Genomic DNA, 21176 nt, shown 5'->3' on the forward strand with positions numbered 1-21176 from the left:
CCTTGTCATTATAGATTTCTTGACTTAAGTAAGGATGTTAAGAAGTTGTAATATGCATCAGAAGACTGGAAAACTTTAAAGTAAACTTTCAAACCAGCAACCCTAAAGTTTTAACATACGGCTAAGTATCTAGAGGTGTGTTAACTCTCAATTATTTATTGGAGAGAATAACTAGAGTCAGAAATCCATAAAACAAAATAAAATGTGATAAAACAATGAAGTGATTATGCACAACTTCCCTGGATAAAAAACATAAGTCAGCTACAAGAATATTTCACAGTATGAGAGCAGCAGTATAGAGACTTCACCTGTACAGTCAAAGAAGGAATAATGAATACTCTGATTTAACACTGATAATTTTAAGTACTGCCATTTGGAATTTTTGTGTATTTTTTGCTTGTTTGTTTTGCATACATGTAATTTATGCATAATTTGTGAAGCACACTGGTAAGTGATGATTCACTACTGAATTCATCTACCATCTCTGTACTGAAGTTGTGATGACATAACAATTTGCTGAACTTTAGAGAAAGATGTATAATCATATTTAAAAACTGAGAAATCTGAAAAAATCTGGAAACGTCTTCCTTAATAATATCAAGGATCCAATGCATAATTCTAGAAATCTATCAAGTGTATTTTTTAAGCAGACTATTTCTAGGTTGTTTGGAAGTATGTTTCCAACTCTCAATGCACTAAATGGTCACTAAAAGTAGACAAAATTAGGGGTGCCTGGGTGGCTCAGTTGGTTAAGCCCCTGACTCTTGATCTTGGCTAAGTCATAATCTCATAATTCTTGAGATCAAGCCCCGTATAGGGCTCTGCACTGACAGCACAGAACCTGCTTGGGATTCTCTCTCTCCCTCCCCCACTTGCATTCTCTTTCAAAATAATTAAATAAACTTAAAAAATTTTTTTTAAAAAGCAGAGAAATTTAGAATGATTTTTTCCCCTTGGAGATTAGAAACAATCATATATATCCCTTGGAGCACTTTATTTTAAACAATAAACTAAATGAAATGCTTTTGTTTTAATATATTCTTAAAATAAAAGATTTTAATATTTTTCTCAAAGTTTATTTATTTTGAGAGAGAGAGACACAGAGAGAGAGAGAGAGAGAGAGAGAGAGAGAGAGCGCACAAGCACGAACTTGAGCTGGGAAGGAAGAGAGAGGGAGAGAATCCCAGGCAGTCTCCTTTGTCAGCACAGAGTCCAATGTGGGGCTCAATCTCACAAATTGTGAGATCATGACCTGAGCTGAAATCAAGAGTTGAACCCTTAACCAACTGAACTTCCCAAGCACCCCAAGAAAAGAATTTTTTGAAGCTTATGATTTACTGAATACTTGAAATATCACAACTCTTATAATATTCACCAATTCTAAAATAAATGGAAACTTACTTCTTTTTTTTTTTAGTATTTATTTATTTTTGAGAGACAGACTGAGACTGCGCAAGCAGGGAAGAGGCAGAGAGAGGAGACACAGAAACCAAAGCAGGCTCCAGGCTCTGAGCAAGGTGTCAGCACAGAGGCCAACATGGAGCTCTAACCCACAAAGCGTAAGATCATGACCTGAGCTGAAGTCGGATGCTTAACCAACTGAGCCACCCAGACACCCTGAAACTTATTTCCTTTTAAGTCCAATGACCCCAAATGTGATGTTATGTGATTTCAACTTTAGTTTAAAAGGCAACTCTAGCCTCTTCAGCCAAAAAAAACAACAACAACAACAACAACAACAAAAAGTATCAATAACTTATTTGTATGTATGAAAGGAGTTAAAAAGAAACTCACATCAACAAGATTATCTGAAAACTATGCACAAAGAGACTACAGAAGAGGGACAGAACCAAAGTGCATGAATGAAAGTGAGTGAAAGACATGGTAATTACAATGGAGATACATTCAGTGACCCTGAGAGACCCTACGTTCCTGTAACAGGTCCCTCCTTAATACCTTCCTTATTAACGTGGTTTTAACTCTATAAAAACCGTTCACTTAAAACAATTATTAACATGACACATTAAAAGTTCTTTGTACTTGCCATAATTATAAGGAGAATTCTAGATAACCAAAAGGATCAGTAGTTTATTTATAAAACGGAATACAAAAGCACACTCACACTGTGATTAACAGGTAACTTTTGACTTGAACAACTTACTTTAGATCACATATTACTGCATATACTCTTCCCAATTTGTCCTGGCTATAACCCTGGAAGTTGAATTTATTGTTCCTGTCCAAGTATTCAGGCAAAACTTCTAGCAGAGTTTCAGTAATGACAGAGATAACATTCTGTTCTTCAATAAGATGTCGAGCCTGCAAATATTTCAAGAATATTGTCTTTATAATTAACTCATGATAGTATGGACTTAATTTACTCACGCATTTGGTTGGTCAGTGAGTCATTTTAACTAAATGTTTACTGAGTATCAAACATAACCCTTAGTCTCACAGAAGAGCTATTTCTGAGAAGTTATTTTCTAAAGGTAAAAATTCCTTACTCCCCACTAACTAGAAAACACCTGTTGGACACTCCAAGCCGATCACACAGATTGTCAACATAAATGTTTACCATCAATAATCACATGATGAGCAAAGCAGAACAAACATAGATATACGTCATGACTTCTATCATATTACTATCTATTCCCGCATCTCCCAGTCACTCCTAATCCACTGTCTCCTCTCTACCTTCTTCTCTAGCCTTTGAAATGAGAAGGTAAGAATAGTTAACCAAACCATCCAGAAGAAACAGGAAAAGAAGTAGTACCAAAAAAAAAAAAAAAAAAAAAGCAGAATTTTCCACTTTCCTCCCAAGCCTAAGCAGCACCATATCAGCACCTATCTCATGCAAATGCTTCACAGTCATACTTTCCCCTCCAGCTTTGTTTTATCTTCATCTATCTGCCCCTCCCCACCAAACAATAACTAAAGAACAAAAGAATAGCAAAAAAAAAGCAAAAAAAAAAAACAAACTCAAAAACAGTTTGGGTATTGAAAAGGCACTCCTCTTAAGTTAGCCTGGTTTCTGAGAAACCAGCTCTTGTCTCCTCTCACAGGGATCAGGACTTTTGGACAGCAGTCATGCTGTCACTCCCACTCCACAAACTACCTTGTCCTCAGGCCCCACTAAAGTATGCAGGTATCAATGAAGTATCATTCAATCTTCCGAATGAAATTAGCCCAAAATAGAGATTTTGACATCGTTTTAATTTGATTTGATTTGATACTAAACAGAGTTCTTAAAAAGCAAAACAGGTTTTACTTGGGAAGACTGCAAAGAAATGATCAATACATACCAGAGTAGGAACAGTAAACATCTGAACTGAGAGTGCAGTTACTGAGATACTTCTGTCATGATCATCACTAATATACTCTTTCTGCAGCTGTTTATAATACTGAAAAATATAATAAATGGAGAATCAATTCTAAATTACCGAAAACTTTTAAAATCCCAATTTTAATACATGCTATAGATGTTTCTATGTATATGTGTACTATAATTCCTATTTCTTTTTTTTTTTAAGATTTTTAAAAAAAAAAGTTATCACTACATCCAACATGGGGCTTGAACTTATAACCCCGAGATCAAGAGTTGCATACGCTACTAAGCCAGTCAGACACCCCTATAATTGCTATTTCTTAGAAAAAGACAATACAGTGAATGAAATATAATAATTTTTTTTTACATTTATTTTTGAGAGACAAAGAGACAGAGCATGAGCGGGGGAGGGGCAGAGAGAGAGGGAGACTCAGAATTCAAAGCAGGCTCCAGGCTCTGAGCTGTCAGCACAGAGCCCAACATGGGGCTCGAACTCACAAACCACAAGATCACAACCTGAGCCGAAGTCAGACGCTCAACCGACTGAGCCACCCAGGCTCCCTGAATGAAATATTATTAGAAAAATAACAAACAGGGGTGCCTGGGTGGCTCAGTTCGGTTAAGCATGTGTCTTCTGCTCAGGTCATGATCTCATGGTTCATGAGTCTGAACCCCACATCAGGCTCTGTACTGACAGCTTGGAGCCTGGGGCCTGCTTTGGATTCTCTGTCTCCCTCTCTCTGCCCCTCCCCTGCTTACGCTCTGTCTCTCCCCCATCTCTCTCAAAAACAAGTAACATTGAGGTGCCTGCGTGGCTCAGTTGGTTGGGCATCTGACTTCGGCTCAGGTCATGATCTCATGGTTTGTAGGTTCAAGCCCCACATCAGGCTGTGTGCTGGCAGCTCAGAGCCTGGAGCCTGCTTCAGATTGTGTCTCCTTCTTTCTCTGCCCCTCCCCAAGTCATGCCCTCTCCCTGTCTCTCTCAAAAATAAATAAACATTAAAAAAATAGTTTAAAAAATAAACATTAAAAACAATCTTTTAATATTAAAAAAAAAGAAAAATAACAAACAAAAGACCAAACATGAATTCAGTTACCCAATCTCGCAGAGCTGGAAGTGTTAACTATAAAATGTATAAAAAGCCAAAAACCAACACACACACACACACACACACACACACACACACACACACACACACGTTAAAAAAAAAAAACACAGAGAAGTGCAGTGGTACAGTATATCCTTTCTCTAAACAGAGCCTGGGACAACCTTTAACAGATTCTATCCCAATGGTATAGGGCAGAGGCAATATTCAAATTATTTAAAAACTGATATGACCTAGTAAACCCATCAGATTCATTCCAGCCTTAAGCAAAATGAATGCCAGCTGTAGATAACTTCTCAACTATACTAGCTGAAAATCAAACCTAATATACTGGGAGAACAAAAATAATACATCCAGTCATGTATCAAGCATCATGTTAGATCCTTGAACCACATATTTAATTTTATCCACTAGAATTTCTACAAAGAAGTAACTGTGGTCAAAAAAACAAAATTTAAATAGGAGAACTGTTTTCATATAAGAAAAAAAACTCATTTCAGATCACATATATGGTCCAATATTCTATCTCTTGAAGAGTTTTAGAAGAATAGAGTTAATAGCTTGAGTTGTTATCATCTTTCAGGAAATGGAATGTCTCAGTTACTTTTAACAATCTACTCATAAAATCCAGAGAGTGCAGGTCTCTTGTCCCACAGTATCATTTGCTTTCAACTGTCATTATTTCACTCTCTGCTTCTAGTTCCATCCTGGATCCAGCCTTTTAAGTTTTATAGAACTGCCTGCAACCCAAAATCAGAAGAAACCAACAAGTATTCACTGGATACTTTTTAAAAACTATTTTATTAATTATTATCATTTTTTAAAGTAGGTTTCACACCCAACATGGGACTTGAATTCACAACCCTAAGATCAAGAGTCACATGCTCTACTAACTGAGCCAGCCAGGTGCCCCTTGGATATACCTTTGTATGAGGCAAAGTGGAAGATTCAAAAAGTCTGTTATGTATTATCTTGCAATGCAACTTGAGAGATAGACCCCTCTGCCCAAAAATACATAAATAAAACAATGTAAGGGATATACAATAGATTAATAAAACAAAAAGCTGTAAGTTTTATCTTTATGTTTTAGCCTCATTAAGTATAACTCTTGCCTGTTTAATTCCCTTTAGCATGCATATCTGATCCTTTTCGATGCTGTGCCTTTCAGCTAGTCACTTCTTGTTATAATTTTATTTGTTATAAGACAGACAAATGATCAGGAAGAACGAATGCATGTGTAAATGTGGTAACCTCCAAATGCTCTGTCCAGGCAAATAATAGATCTTTTTCCACCTATCTCCTCTTCTAGACTACTGCTTCCATACTATCAAATGTGAAAAAAAAAAAAATGAGCCTTTGACAAATCACAAAATTAAATTCTAAATTCAAAATTATCCCCTTTGTTTCTACAACTCTCTTTACAAAATGTTTTTCTTTTTCTATTACTGATATGTATTTTAAAGACCAATTACCTTCACAAATTCCATAGCAAAGAATTTTTTGTATTCCATCTCCATAAAAAAACTGCTGAAGATCAATTCATGAAGTATCTTACGGGCACCTGCAGATAATTTTGGGGGGAAGTGTAAGAGAATCACCAAGGCAAAAAAAAAAAAATGCCAGCTATACGAGGTGGCAGAATATTATAAAAAAATTAACATACTAATAGACCTAAAGAAATCAAATATGAGTAGTATTTATTACATTAACATTTAATTATATTAATACTTAATACTTAAAATACTTACATATGTGCGTTTTCCCTCTCATTCTGCCCTTCCACTTTACCTTACTTCATTCTACCTCATCCAAACTTTCTCTATTCCTTTTTATTCGATTTCACTCAAAATTACTCTTACTCTGTGTCTTCCCTTCTCTATCCCCTTTAGCCTTCTTTCTCACCTTTCACTTTTTGTTCTACATTTGTATTGTAAAAATAAAAATGAACATAGCGTTAATAATGGCACCACTACATGAATATATACTCTTAAGTCTTCTTTATTGGCCCTGACTAAACAAAATGGCACTATAATTAAAAGGCAACATCCCCAGGTTTTAACACAGAAGAATACATACTGATTGGTTAACTTTCCTTTAAAATATAATATCTTATCAATCAAGATCACTGATTTAATAAACAAAAAAGATTATAGCTCTACTTTAAGGTCATGCTTCATGCCAAGCAGCATAAGCAAAGACCTACCTACCTTTATAAAGCTTTGCATCCCAAAGCATTAACCTGCTTATGAGACAGGGATTCTCAGAGCCAGGTTCTTCTCTAAGGCATGCTTGGCAAAAGATCTGTCTAAAGTCACCTATAAATGAAAGAAGTCAGGTAACTTTTATTCTCACAATATTTCTCCCACAAGTACATTTCCTACAATAACATGAAAAAAATTAACATTACTTTTCCCACAGTCTGATATCAAGAATTCTATCAATATAAAAGAATCGAAAGCTTTACAAAGTATTAGCTATGGCACTTGAAAAGCAATTCTGGGGGCGCCTGGGTGGCTCAGTTGGTTGAGCATCCGACTTCGGCTCAGGTCATGATCTCACAGTTCGTGAGTTCGAGCCCCGCGTTGGGCTCTGTGCTGACAGCTCAGAGCCTGGAGCCTGCTTCCGATTCTGTGCCTCCCCTCTCTCTGCCCCTCCCCTGCTCATGCTCTGTCTCTCTGTCTCAAAAATAAATAAAACATTTAAAAAAATTAAAAAAAAAAAAGAAAAGCAATTCTGAAAATTAATCAAAATGTAGAAGCCAAAAAAATTTTTTTATTTTATACTCAATGACATTTTTTTAAGTTTATTTATTTATTTTGAGAGAGAGAAAGTGGGAGAGGGGAAGTAGGAGAGAGGGATAGAGGATCCAAATCCATCAGGCTCTGTGCCAACAGCAAAGAGCACGATGCAGGGCTCAAACCCACAAATTGCAAGATGATGACCAGAGCCGAAGTCAGACGCCTAACTGACTGAGCCACCCAGGTGACCCGGTATACTCAAAGACATTTTAAACTTTGTGGCTATTTCAAAAACCAGTAGTTTATGAGAAATAAGAAAAACAGGTAATATGCTTACTTGAATAGCTCATAATTTTGTTCATCCAGGAGCCAAGACGCAAAGCAAATTTCTGGTGAGCCATAACCTCAGAGTGTAATACTTCTACGTGAAGTGGATGTTGAGAGACATTTTCTGAATGACTCTACAAATGAAAAAAGTATTTAAAACAAAACAAAAAACTAGTTTTAGAATTTTTATCTTGTTTTAACGAAGTAATCTATTTTTCAAAAAAAACATGACACTTATAGCTTCAAATCTCTGGGACTAAATGGCCCAATCCTATCTTTACTTAGGATGCCAAACCACTTCAACATTGTAATTGTTCTACTTTGGCTCTTGTAATGTGATTTCCTCTTAAAATTCTCCTTCATTCTAATTCAGAAAATTACCTTTATATCTTCCTTTGCTTCCTGACAAGCAGCAAAAGCACCTGCTTTGACAGCCCGACGACCCTAATTATAAACAAACATGAGAATTCAGTAGTAGAATGATAATCCCAATCAATAAGTAATGTATAGCCCAAAGGCCTAATGAGCTCTGAATTATTAATTATGTGCCAACTGCCTAAAAGTCGTAAGATGGACAATACTTGGATGATAAACCTAAATGTTTAACACATTTATGAAGCTTCAGAACTTTTGATACTGCTCGTAGAGAATATACTTTAGGATGCTGGATTTTCTCCTTGGCAATAGTATCAGTTCTTTACTTATTATAGTGTATTCCATTCCTATCCAAGAATAACTTAGGTTTTTACTGAACTCCTGCTATGTATTTTAAATACTTTTCATGAATGAACTTACAAATTCCTTAACAGGTGTTCCATAACACACTTGTGATCCACTAGTGGGTTACAGGTGTGACCAGGATATTGATTCCTCAAGCCCTAGATCACTACACTTACTAATGCCACACTGCTTCTTCCACTATATTACACTCCTCTCATGGACAGGGATTAGGTTAATAATACTTTTTTACTTGGAAAGACATTTTACTTTGGAAAGATATTTTTAAAAAGCAGAACCACAGAATCAGTATTACGCTATAAATAGTTGTAATAACATTAAAAAATGTCAAAATTCATACATTCATGCACTCCATAAATTATGGAATGCTATTTCAATAAATTATAGAAACAGACTAAAGCTGACAGTCCTAACTACTTTTTGCCAGAATATTCAATAACTTTCTAATTATTTAGAATGAAAGAGGAAAGGTAATAGTTATCTACAATTATGATACACAGAAAAATCAAGTTTTAACCAATTTACCAAGGACTTGATAAATAAAGAAAGGGGATGACTATTCCCAACACAATACTAAAGAGCACTCAGCAAGAGTTCAGTCAACACCTGATTCTCAGGAAGCTGACTTAAGAGAGCACAATTCAAATGAAGCTCACAAACCTCTTTGTCTATGGCAGTGGTGTGCAACTGGGCCTCTGCAAGCTCACAGTCAAGAGCCCTTTGTAGACTGTATATGACATGGTCATATGAATGGTGTTCATCATTGAAAAGGACACAATAGTATCTTTCATTTTTCTCCCTGTTAAAAAAAGAAAAAAGAAGATATATTCAAAAAAAAATTTTTTTTTACATTTTATTTATTTTTGATAGAGAGAGACAGAGCAGATGTGGGGGAGGGGCAGAGAGAGAGGGAGACATAGAATCCAAAGCAGGCTCCAGGCTCTGAGCTGTCAGCACAGAGCACAGAGCCCGATGCAGGGCTTGAACTCACAAACCGCGCTATCATGACCTGAGCCGAAGTTGGACGCTCAACTGACTGAGCCACCCAGGCACCCCCAAAAAATATATGTTCAGATACTGAAACAAATAAAGGAAGACGTGAAAAATAGGCTAAGGTAATATACAACATCTGTAACAAAGCACCACCATGTAGTTTATGTATGAGAAAGTACCACTGTAATAACTGATACAGGAGATTATTTCAAGTGGTACAGTGCCATGAAATTTTTAAAACCCTGAATAAAAGCACTACTGTCTCCATTTTTAAAAATTATTTCCAGGTGTGAATGATTACTTTCAGTTTAATACTGAAATTACTTTCAGTTAATACTACTTACTCTTAACTCTTGCTAATCTCCTACTGTGGCAAAGGGAGACAGCCTTGGGCTCGGGACCTTCAAGCAGGCAATGATAAATAGTAAATAACTAATACTTAGTTTTTATTGAATTTATTCTTACTTTTACCTTATATTTAATTAATAAATTAATTCATTTTTTAAAGTTTATTTTTATTTGGCGGGGGGGGGGGGGGCACAAAGTGAGGGAGAGAGAGAATCCCAAGCAGGCTCCCTGCTGTCAGCATGCTGACAAGACCTGAGCTGAAACCAAGAGTCGGATACTTAACTGACTGAGCCACCCAGGCGTCCCACCTTCTATTTAAGTGATACTGGTTTTATAGAACATTTAACAAAAATGTGAACAAAAAAAAAGGTGTATAGATTTAAAGTGCTAGCACTACCATTTGACTGAGGGACCTTAAGTTGCTTAAGCTTTTAATCTTGCTGAAATGACAAAGCCTCTTCTATCTTTAAAAGAATATTAACAGGGGAGCCTGGGTGGCTCAATCAGTTAAGTGTCACACTCTTGGTTTTGGCTCAGGTCATGATCTCACAGTTTCAGGAGTTCACGCCCCAAGTTTGGCTCTCCACTGGCAGTGTGGGGCCTGCTTGGAATTCTCTCTCCCTCTCTCTCTGCCCCTCCCATGCTCATGCTGTCTCTGTCTCTCTCAAAATAAATAAATAAAATTTAAGAAAAAAATTTAAAAAGAGTATAATAACCCATTTACAACAACATGGAAGGAACTAGAATGTATTATGCTAAGCGAAATAAGTCAGAGAAAGACAAATATATGATTTCATTCATGAAATTTAGGAAACAAAACAGATGAAAATAGGGGAAGGGAAGGAAAAATAAGATAAAAAGAGAGGCAAACCATAAGAAACTCTTAAATAGAACTGAGGGTTGCTGGAGGGGTGTGGGATAGGCTAAATGGGTGATGGGCATTAAGGAGGGCACTTGTTAGGATGACCACTGGGTGTAAGGGATGAATCTCTAAATTCTACTCCTTAAACCATTATTACACTGTATGTTAACTAACTTGGATTTAAATTTAAAAAATAAATTAATTTTAAAAAGACACACATTGCTACTCAAAAAAAAAGAAAAATCAGCAACAAAAATAAAAAGAGTATAATATCTACATTCAAGAATGGTGTAAGGATCTTATAAAAATGTGAAAACACAAATGTCAAATGTTATTATCAGTTTTAAACAGTTTATAATATGCTTTTACCATACACTCAATAGATTCCATAACTCTAAGAGGAAAATTTTCTCAGGCCTCTTAGAGCTCAGGAAACAAGTTCAAAAAGACTTCTCCAGGGGTGCCTGGCTGGATCAGTCAGTAGACTCTTGTCTCAGGGTCATGAGTTCAAGCCCTGAGTGTAGAGCTTACTTTAAAAATAAATAAATAAAAGACTTCTCTATGGTCACAATGCCAATAAAACCATGAGAAGGCCTCAAACTCAGGTCTATGAATCTAAAGTCTGGTGCTACACCATATACATACTAAAAGCTCATGCAACCCTCCCTTTTCAGGCAGGCAGAACACTAGTATTGTTTACCAACACAAAGTTTCTTAAAAGGTTTCACTGACATTATTACCTATCTGAAATTAAAGCCTTTGTGAATGCAATCTCTGATGACCTTTATTTCCCCAAGCATTTTATGGCCCAGCAAGAGTCAAAACAATATATGTAATGTCTTTATAAATTAGAATTTTTAGTTCTCTCTCCTCCTAAAATAAAACAAACAAACCCCAATAAACTCAAAGAACAATGGTATTTAAATTTATAATGCAATTTTGTGAAATCCCAGTATTACACAGGTAGAAAAATTCCCACAAGGCCCAAACCATATTTTCAATATCAGGTCTGGAATTCTCTTGTGGATTTGTAAGGTAAGAGCAAATATTACTGAGACTGAAAGACTCACCGCTGTTAGAAAGTGCTGGGGTTTAGTTTAAAAATCTTAAATCCTTCTAACTGAAATAATCCTAGGTATCAAAGCACATGGCAAAGAGCTATCTCCTCATTCCTACCACAAACCTCTAGGGAAATCTGGAGGTTGGTCTAGGGCAGGATCAAACTGGGCAATTTACTTCTCAGTTTAACTGGGATGAGAAGCTGCCAGATCATTTAGAATAAGACCCCCAAAATGCTTTTCCTTCTTTTGGTTTAACTTCTGTTTAGTGCTAAAACAGAACATCTCATATAAATGGAAATTTTGGAAGTATTCCCCATAAGATAATTTTCCACAAAATTTTCATAATGCTGATAAGCAGTAAATAACAGCAACAAAAACATTTTTCTAACATTTATTTTGCAGTATCAATAATCATTGCTAAAACTTCTCCCTTTTGAAAAATGTCCCTACCTTCTCTGGAGTTCAGGAGGCAGTTCTTTCTCCTCTTCCCATATAGTCATTTCTACAATGTATTTTATCACTGAAGGGAATATTTTCCGGGCTTGGGCAATTACCTCTTCATTCAATGGGCAACGTAAACTCTGTAAGAAAGTATAAAAAAAAAAAACAACACAAAAAAAAACCAGAATTACTAACACTGAGAAAATATTATTAATTTAGAAATATTTTAATGATTTCATTACACCATCCTTCAGGAATGAATTCAAGTTGAGCTCAAGAGGGTTGCTATTCACATCAGATTCACTTAATTCCTTGTGGCCAACTTAGTGCTACAGATAGAAAAGGAGGGGAGTGGGATCTTAAAAAAAGAAAAAGAAAAGGAGACAGAACCACAGAGTCCCCTTCTGAGGGATGCTCTCCCTTAGTTCTCTGCCTTTCTGAGTAGCCTAATTATGGTAATATCAAAGAACATTTGGTTATCTCTTAAAGCTCACAAAAAACATTTATTTCAACTGAACCTCATAGCCACTCTGTAAGACAGGCAGAGATAGGCATTGAAAGGATAAGGTGGGGCAGGGGGCGCCTGGGTGTCCCAGTCGCTTAAGCATCTGATTTCAGCATAGGTCATGATCTCGTGGTTCGTAGGTTCGAGCCCCACAATGGGCTCTGTGCTGAGCTCTCAGAACTTGGAGGCTGCTTCATGTGTCTCTCTCTCTCTGCCCCTTCCCCACTCATGCTCTGTCTGTCTCTCTCTCAAAAATAAATAAACATTAAAAAAAATGTTTAATAAAGGGTAAGGAACCCTTCTAAGGTAAAAGAGGCTATAAATAGCAGAAGACTAAAACCTGAGTCTTTGACTTCTAAAAAAAACAAGGTTCTTTTTATTACAGACCACCACCTCCTTAACAAAACGCTTGTTGAAACGAATCAGCTAAAAAATGCATTCAGATGCTCTGTATCACAAGCCATGACAGAAATACAAATCAAAACCACAATGAAGGGTGCCTGGGTGGATCAGTTGGTTAAGCACGGACTCCTGATTTAGGCTCAGGTCATGAGGTCATGGTTCGTGAGACTGAGCCCACATCAGGCTCTGCGCTGACAGTGCGGTGCCTGCTTGGGATTCTCTTCTCTCTGTCTCTCTCTGTCTCTCTCTCTCAAAATAACTAAATAAACATGAAAAAAAACCCCACAATGAGATACTTCTTCACACTGCTACAGTGACAATAATAAAAAAGACAGACAATAACAAGCGCTGGCTAGGATGTAGAGGAATTTGAACCCTTACACACTCCTGGAGGGAATGTGAAATGGTACAGTCAATTTGGAAAACAGTCTGACAGATGCTCAAAATATTTAGCATAGTTATATGACCCAGCAATTACATTCTACATATCTATCCAAGATAAACAAAAATATCTCTGGAATAAAAACGTATACACAAATATTCATAGCATCTTTATTCATAATAGCCAAAAAGTGGAAACAACCCCAATGTCCACCAACCGTTGAATGGATAAATAAAATGTGAATATTTATACAACATAATATAATTTGGCCATGAGAAGGAATGAAGTAAATGGTACAACATGGATGAACCTTGAAAACATTATGCTGGTGAAAAAAGCCAATCACAAAAGAACATATAGTGTATGATCACATTTATATAAAATGTCTAGAATAGGCAAATCTATAGAGACAGAAAGTACAACAGTGGTTGCCTAAAAGCTGATGAGTCTGGAAGAAATAGAGAGTGACTGCTGATGGGTACAGGGTTTCTTTTGGGGGTGATGAAAAGCTTCTATAATTGAGGTGATGGTTGAACAACTCTGTAAATATACCAAAAAGCGCTGAATTGTACACTTTAAATGGGTGAATCTTTAAATATGGCATGCAATTTTTAAATATGGCAACTCAACAGGCTGTTTAAACAAAAGAGTAAACAGGAAAAAATACAGGAGCTCTTTAAGACTAAAAAAAAAATCCCATAGAAATTCAGGATAAGATTTTAATATTAAATTTTAACCTATCTGCTGCTGACTGTTCTAATGAACTGTATTTTACTCTGTGTTCAGAATAAAATCTTAACCTATGCATTTTTACTCTTTTACACCAATTTTTTCTCACTCCCCAATGCTTTATAATTTCAATTTTTACCTTCTTTTCAATATGTCACCTTCTCTTAGGAGATTTTGCTCAGAATCATTTACCAGAGAGAGAAACAAAGAGAGTCAAAGTACTAAGACCAATATTGGTCCACTACATTCCTCTTTCTTATATTTTTTTTAGCTCAATATATCCTTCTGAATTCTTAAAAAAAAAAACAAAAAAAAAAAAAACCTAGTCTGAGGTGAACAGTTAAAAGAATCAACTCATGGGGTGCCTTGGTGGCTCGGTCAGTTAAGCGTCCTAGTCTTGATTTTGGCCCAGGTCATGATCTCACAGTTTGTGGATTTGGGCTCCATCTCTGTCAGGCTCTGCACTGATATCACAGAGCCTACCTGGGATTCTCTTGCTCTCCCTCTCTCTAACCCTTCCCTGCTTGCACATGTGCTCTCTCGCTCTCTCTCTCTCTTTCAAAATAAACAAATAATATATATTATATAATATATAATAATATGATAATATATTATTTATTATAATATATAATAATATATTAATATTTTATATATGTATATATATTATATATATGTTTACATATATATGTATAAACAACTCATTATTTCTATACCATATCATTCAGAGTTCTTTAGAAGAGGTCTGGTAAATATATAAGAAACTTTCAATCAAAGCATCTAAAGCTTAGAAAATAAGAAGGTCGGGGGGTGCCTGGGTGGCTCAGTCGGTTGAGCATCCAACTTCGGCTCAGGTCATGAACTCACAGTCTGTGAGTTCAAGCCCTGAGTCAGGCTCTGTGCTGACAACTCAGAGCATGGAGCCTGCTTCAGATTCTCTGTCTCCCTCTCTCTCTGCCTCTCCCTCACTCATGCTCTGTCTCTCTCTCTGCCAAAAATAAACAAACTTTTTTTTTAAATTTAAAAAAAAAGAAAGAAAATAAGAAGGTCAATGAGAGGAAACAAAAGGGCTGTAATGTAAACAGAAAGAAAAAAAAAACAAACCAACCTTAAGTGCAGGACTTGAGAGAAACTGCTTTCACATATACCAGAAAGCAGCTTCTCTTCAAAAGACATTGCCAAATGCTGGATGACTGACTGATTAGTATCAGCCAGATCTGATTACACTTGGTAAATCCCCACTATGGCTAGCACAATGCAATGCACCTGGTAGAGTACGGATTCCATTCACCAAAGCAGAGATGAAACAAAATGCTATGTACACAGGGCTGTTTGTGTTGAGTGAATTGATTAGTTATGTGCTAGTCATAGGTACCTTTCTCTCACCTCCAGATAATGACTTAGTTCCAAAATAACCAAATTTACCTTTAGGATAAGCCTAAATGACCAATCACCTTTTCAATCAAATTCTAAATCCAGAGAAATCCAAGATCAGTTTAGTTCATAACTAAATTCAGTATTCTGAGGCAATATGATTCAAGAAAACCCCAACAGACTGGAAATCCATGAGGCAGAGGAAGGGAAGCTAGTTTTGTAAACTCAGTGAGTCAACTTAACTCCCAAGGATTCTTTGGTATTTAAAAAGCAAAGACAGGAGTGCCTGGGTGGCTCAGTCAGTTAAGCATCCAACTTCAGTTCAGGTCATGATCTGGCAGTTCGTGAGTTCGAGCCTCACATTGGGCTCTGTGCTGACAGCTCAGAGCCTGGAGTCTGCTTCAGATTCTGTGTCTCCTTCTCTCTGCACCTCCCCCACTCATGCTCTGTCTCTCTCTCTCAAAAATAAATAAAAATGTTCAAACAAAACAAAACTTAAGGGGCACCTCAGTGGCTCAGTAAGTTAAGCATCTGACTTGAGCTCAGGTCATGATCTTGCAGTTCGTGAATTCAAGCCCTGCGTCGGGCTCTGTGCTGACAGCTCAGAGCCTAAACCTGCTTCAGATTCTGTGTCTCCCTCTCTCTCTCTGTCCCTCCTCCACTCACATTCTGTCTCTCAAAAATAAACATTAAAAATTTTTTTTTTAATTTAAAATGCAAAGACAGTTTTTCCAGAATAAAATTACTTTCTGACTTTATTTCAAGACATTTCAGTATTCTTTCAAAAATATTAGAAGAGGAAAGTGAAATAATCAGAATTAAGAATATCTGTTAAGGGGCACCTGGGTGGCACAGTCGGTTAAGCATCCGAATTCAGCCAGGTCACGATCTCGCGGCCCGTGAGTTCGAGCCCCGCATTGGGCTCTGGGCTGATGGCTCGGAGCCTGGAGCCTGTTTCCGATTCTGTGTCTCCCTCTCTCTCTGCCCCTCCCCCGTTCATGCTCTGTCTCTCTCTGTCCCAAAAATAAATAAAAAACGTTGAAAAAAAATTTTTTTAAAATAGAAGAAAAAAGAATATCTGTTAAAACAAAAATGAGAATAAATTTGAAAGAGTTAAATGGTATTTCAGGTAATAGACATTTGATAATATTTAATCAAGTAACAGGTACTTGATAAATATTTGTTAAATGAAGGAATGGCCATCTGAGATCAGGGCAAGTAAACGAGGAAGAGAGGAGAGGCAATCTAAACATCAAGTGCTGAATAATAAAGTAAATGGGGGAAAGTGGTAACAATTGGTGAATGGATATGAATGTTCTTTGTACTCTTTTTATTTTTATAGCTTTTCATAAATTTGAAATTAAATTCAAGGTTTTAAAAACCGTGCTGGATCCCAGAATCTAAAGATCTGAATTTTATGTCCAACTTTGCCACTGGCCAGATCTGCAAACCTGAGCAAGCCACTTAACTTTACTGAGGGTGTGTTTCTCCTTCCATAAAATGGAGCTACTATATAAGTACCTCATGAAGTAGTAATGGAAGATAAACTGATAATAATGCCTGTGAAAGATCTCTGTTAAATCTAAAATATACAAATGTGAGGTATTATTAGTATCAGAAGTAAGAACAGGTAATGGGAAAAGTAGTCGGAGCTGTAATAACACTAATGATGATGATAGCTAACATTTACTGGGCCCTTACAATATGCCAGGCATATTCTAAGGCTAAGCACTTTACCTGTATTATCTCATTTAATCCTCATAGCCCTGTGAGGCAGATGGTATTATCTCCCAGTTAGAGATAAACTGAAAGGCAGACAGGTTGAATAACTCTGCCAAAGTCACAGAGCTAATTAGTCAGGTTACAAAGCAAACCAAGGATACCTGTTCTAGAGCCCTTCACGTTGTGCTCTAATGCTTCTACTCAAGAGAAGAGAACACAGGGGCACCTGGGTGGCGCAGTCGGTTAAGCGTCCGACTTCAGCCAGGTCACGATCTCGCGGTCCGTGAGTTCGAGTCCCGCGTCAGGCTCTGGGCTGATGGCTCGGAGCCTGGAGCCTGTTTCCGATTCTGTGTCTCCCTCTCTCTCTGACCCTCCCCCGTTCATGCTCTGTCTCTCTCTGTCCCAAAAATAAATAAACGTTGAAAAAAAAAAAATTAAAAAAAAAAAAAAGAGAAGAGAACACATTTTATTTCTCAAGATATAATTCCATTTCTTTACATTTTGGGTTTCATAAAATAGGGTATACTACACACATGAGTGGTCAGATAGCACAAATATACAGAATACCAGGGGTTTCTTACTGATAGATCATTATACTTTATGACATATTGCAGTGTTTTTTCCAGTATATCATTATTTCCTCCTAACAAGTTTATAATTTCTTTTCTAAAAAATATTTTAGGGGTGCCTGGGTGGCTCAGCTGGTTAAGCATCTGACTCTTGATTTCGGCTCAGGTCATGATCTCCCGAATTGTGAGATCAAGTCCCACATCAGGCTCTGCACTGGCAGCGCAGGGCCTGCTTGGGATTCTCTCTCCCTCCTGCTCTCTCTGCCCCTCCCCCATGCACTTTCATGCGCTCTCTCTCTCGAAAATGAATTGACTTGAAAAAATAAAAATAAAAAAGCTTTTAAAAATCCTTGATAGTTTGGAATTTATCTGATCAAGTTTTTTCTATTTTTTTCCTCAAATGGGTCGTCAGTTACATAGCACCACCAACCAGAAATTCTGTCTATACTACCAATTTGGGTTTATATACTCTTTTCTATTCCATTATCTGCTGTCTGCTCCTATAGCAAGAGTCACATTGTTTGGATTACTAGAGCTCTTAAACACATTTTAAATCTGTTAGACCTATTCACACTCCTAACTCTTCATTTCAGCTTTTCCTGACAAATTTCACAAACTATTTTTCCAGAAGAACTTTTGACTACTTTGTCAAGTTCCAAAAGAGTATTTGGCTGGGGATATATTGACTTTGTGGATTAATTCTAGAAAAAGTTTTATCTTTGTAATACTGAATCTTCCAATCTAAGAATGAAGTTTGTCTTCTGATTTTTTTTTTCTTTCATGCCTATCAGAGTACAGTTTTCAAGTTTTTTAAAAATACAGCTGGTAGAGGGGTACCTGAGTGGCTCAGTCAGTTGGATGTCTGACTTCAGTTCAGGTCATGACCTCACAGTTAATGGGCTCAAGCCCTGCATGGAGTTCTGTGCTGACAGCTCAGAGCCTGGAGCCTAATTCAGATTCTCTACCTCCATCTCTGTCCCTCCCCCACTCACACTCTGTCTCTCAAAAATAAATAGACGTTAAAAAAAATACAGCTGGCAGATTTCTTACTTTTTTCCAAGGTATTTTATCTTTTCTCATGCTACAGTGAATGAGATCTTTTCTTCCACTACATTTTTTTAAAAGTGATCTCTATACCCAACGTGGGGCTTGAACTCAAAACCCTGAGATGGAGAGTCAGATGTTCTACTGAATGAGCCAGCCAGGCACTCCTTTTCACTACATTTTCTAAAAGCTATTGCTTGTAAGGGCATTTAAGTAATATTTGTTAAATACATTAAATAGAAAAACTAATGGTTTTTTTTTTTAAACTTTTTTTTAACGTTTATTCACCCTTGAGGCAGAGAGAGACAGAGCATGAATGGGAGAGGGTCAGAGAGAGAGGGAGACACAGAATCCGAAACAGGCTCCAGGCTCTGAGTGGTCAGCACAGAGCCCGACGCGGGGCACGAACCCACGGACCGCGAGATCATGACCCGAGCTGAAGTCGGACGCTCAACCGACTGAGCCACCCAGGCACCCCTGAAACTAATGGTTTTTAATATGAGTTCTGTAACCAATAACTTGATCAAGCTCTACTCTAGTTTCCATTTCTTTTCTAGTTAATATTCTTGGGTTTTCCAGGTATACACTCATGAGTATTTTGCCTCCTCTCCAATACTGGTATATTTTAGTTCATCCTGTGAGTCTATTTGATTAAATTCCAGGAGGTGTTAAATAACAGTGGCAATAGATTTCCTTCTCTTGTCTCTATAATGGGAATACACTAATGTTTCATCATCAAACATGATTAATGACTTTTGATTTCAGGTCAATAATCCTGGAAGAAACTGAGAATGTTATCAAAGAGCTAACTTTCCCAGAAAATGCCAGGATTAATGGTTTCACAGGTGAATTCCAAGAAGAGTTCATTCCAGGAACATAAGTATGACAGTGTTATGTGATTGTTTTAAACTTGATTTCACCTGCTAATCTTTTATTTAGTATTTCAGCATAACAATTATTAATAAAACTGATCTGTAAATTCTATATTTTGTCAGATCTGAGATCAATATAATGTTAGCTTTATGTAACAAATTTGGTAACTTTCTCTTTTCCCCTTGCTATGTTTAAGAACAGTTTCTATGCTTTTGTTTATCTGGAGTTTACTTGATGATTTTTATTTATGTTTATCAATAAAAAATTTTAAATATAGAAAACTAAGATCAGTATAAGAAACACAACTTTTACCTAAGATTTAGGTAATTTAGGTTATTTTCCATACATGTATTTTTTTGTTCAAGTATTTTAAGGTTTACCCCCAAATACTTTGATATGTATCTATAAAAAATTTTTCCTACATAATCATAATACCATTATTATATCTAATAACATTAACAATAATTTTTAAATATCATCTATGTCTTGAGCATATTCAATTTTCCTAATTATTCCCAAAATGTCTATAGCATTTGATTATGTCTAAGTCATTTACATCTAAATGAATGTCCCTTCCACACCTCCAGCCTTTTGTTCTTCATGACAGAAACCAGGCCAGATTTCCTATAAAAACTCCTACATTCTAGATTTATCCTGAAATGTCCTACATTTCCCACTTATCTTTCTTGTGGTCTTCTTTATGTTTTTCATGTCTTCCCTGTATTTCTTATAAGCTAGAAGTTAGACCTCAAGGTTTCATTAAGTTCAGCTTAAACATTTATTTATTTAATTTTTTTAATGTTGATTTATTTTTGAGCATGAGTGGGAAAGGGACAGAGAGACAGGGAGACACAGAATCTGAAGCAGGCTCCATGCTTTGAGATGTCACCACACAGACTGAGGTGGGGCTCAAATTCATGAACCGCAAGATAATGACCTGAACTGAAGTTGGATGTTTAACCAACTGAGCCACCCAGGTATTCCAGGTTAAACACTTTTATCAAGCATATTTCAGGGGTGCCTGGGTGCCCCGGTCGGTTAAGCAACTGACGTCAGCTCAGGTCATGATCTTGCAGTTCGTGATTTTGAGCCCCATGTCAGGCTCTATACTGACAGCTCAGAGCCTGGAGCCTGCTTTGGATTCTGTGTCTCCCTCTCTCTGCCTCTCCCCCACTTGTGCTCTCTCTCTCTCTCTCTCTCTCTCTCTCTCTCTCTCAAAAATAAATAAAATGTTAAAAAAAATTTAAAAAAAAGAATATTTCATAAGTGGGGCTCTAGGTACTTCAATTTTTTAACAGCATGAGATGTAATTCACCAACCATACAATGCACTCAAAATACACTATTTAATGTTTTAGTATATTTATAAATATTTGTAACTATCACATCACTATGAGATGTTTCATGACCTCAAAAAAACAAAAACAAAAAAACCCTTTAGTGATTTCTTCCTCCCTCATCACATGCCTCATCTCCCTAGACCTAAACAACCACTAATCTATTTTCTGTCCCTATCAATGTACCTATTCCAGACATTCATTTAAATGTAATCGGCTGCTCTGGAAAACAGTGTGGAGGTTCCTCAAAAAATTAAAAATAGATCTACCCTATGACCCAGCAATAGTACTGCTAGGAATTTAC

The 21176-nt window shown here is 36.7% G+C and overlaps 1 protein-coding gene across 2 annotated transcripts in view; it reads right to left on the reverse strand.

Moving 5' to 3' along the window:
- Positions 1 to 21176, reverse strand: part of UBR1 (ubiquitin protein ligase E3 component n-recognin 1) — a 135670-nt gene that overhangs the window by 72514 nt on the left and 41980 nt on the right. For both annotated transcript variants that reach the window (XR_005795793.1, XM_040492444.1), the window contains exons 5-12: positions 11949 to 12079; positions 8895 to 9033; positions 7878 to 7940; positions 7507 to 7630; positions 6639 to 6746; positions 5904 to 5992; positions 3303 to 3401; positions 2162 to 2319 (exon numbers count right to left, since the gene is read on the reverse strand). Coding sequence is in view for 1 of the 2 variants with exons in the window: in XM_040492444.1 (XP_040348378.1) it covers positions 2162 to 2319; positions 3303 to 3401; positions 5904 to 5992; positions 6639 to 6746; positions 7507 to 7630; positions 7878 to 7940; positions 8895 to 9033; positions 11949 to 12079 (911 nt within the window). In the remaining variant the exon portion in view is untranslated. The remainder of the gene's footprint in view (positions 1 to 2161; positions 2320 to 3302; positions 3402 to 5903; positions 5993 to 6638; positions 6747 to 7506; positions 7631 to 7877; positions 7941 to 8894; positions 9034 to 11948; positions 12080 to 21176) is intronic.

Source organism: Herpailurus yagouaroundi, unplaced genomic scaffold, assembly GCF_014898765.1.
Source record: "Herpailurus yagouaroundi ecotype Mexico unplaced genomic scaffold, PumYag 184, whole genome shotgun sequence".
NCBI lineage: Eukaryota > Metazoa > Chordata > Mammalia > Carnivora > Felidae > Herpailurus > Herpailurus yagouaroundi.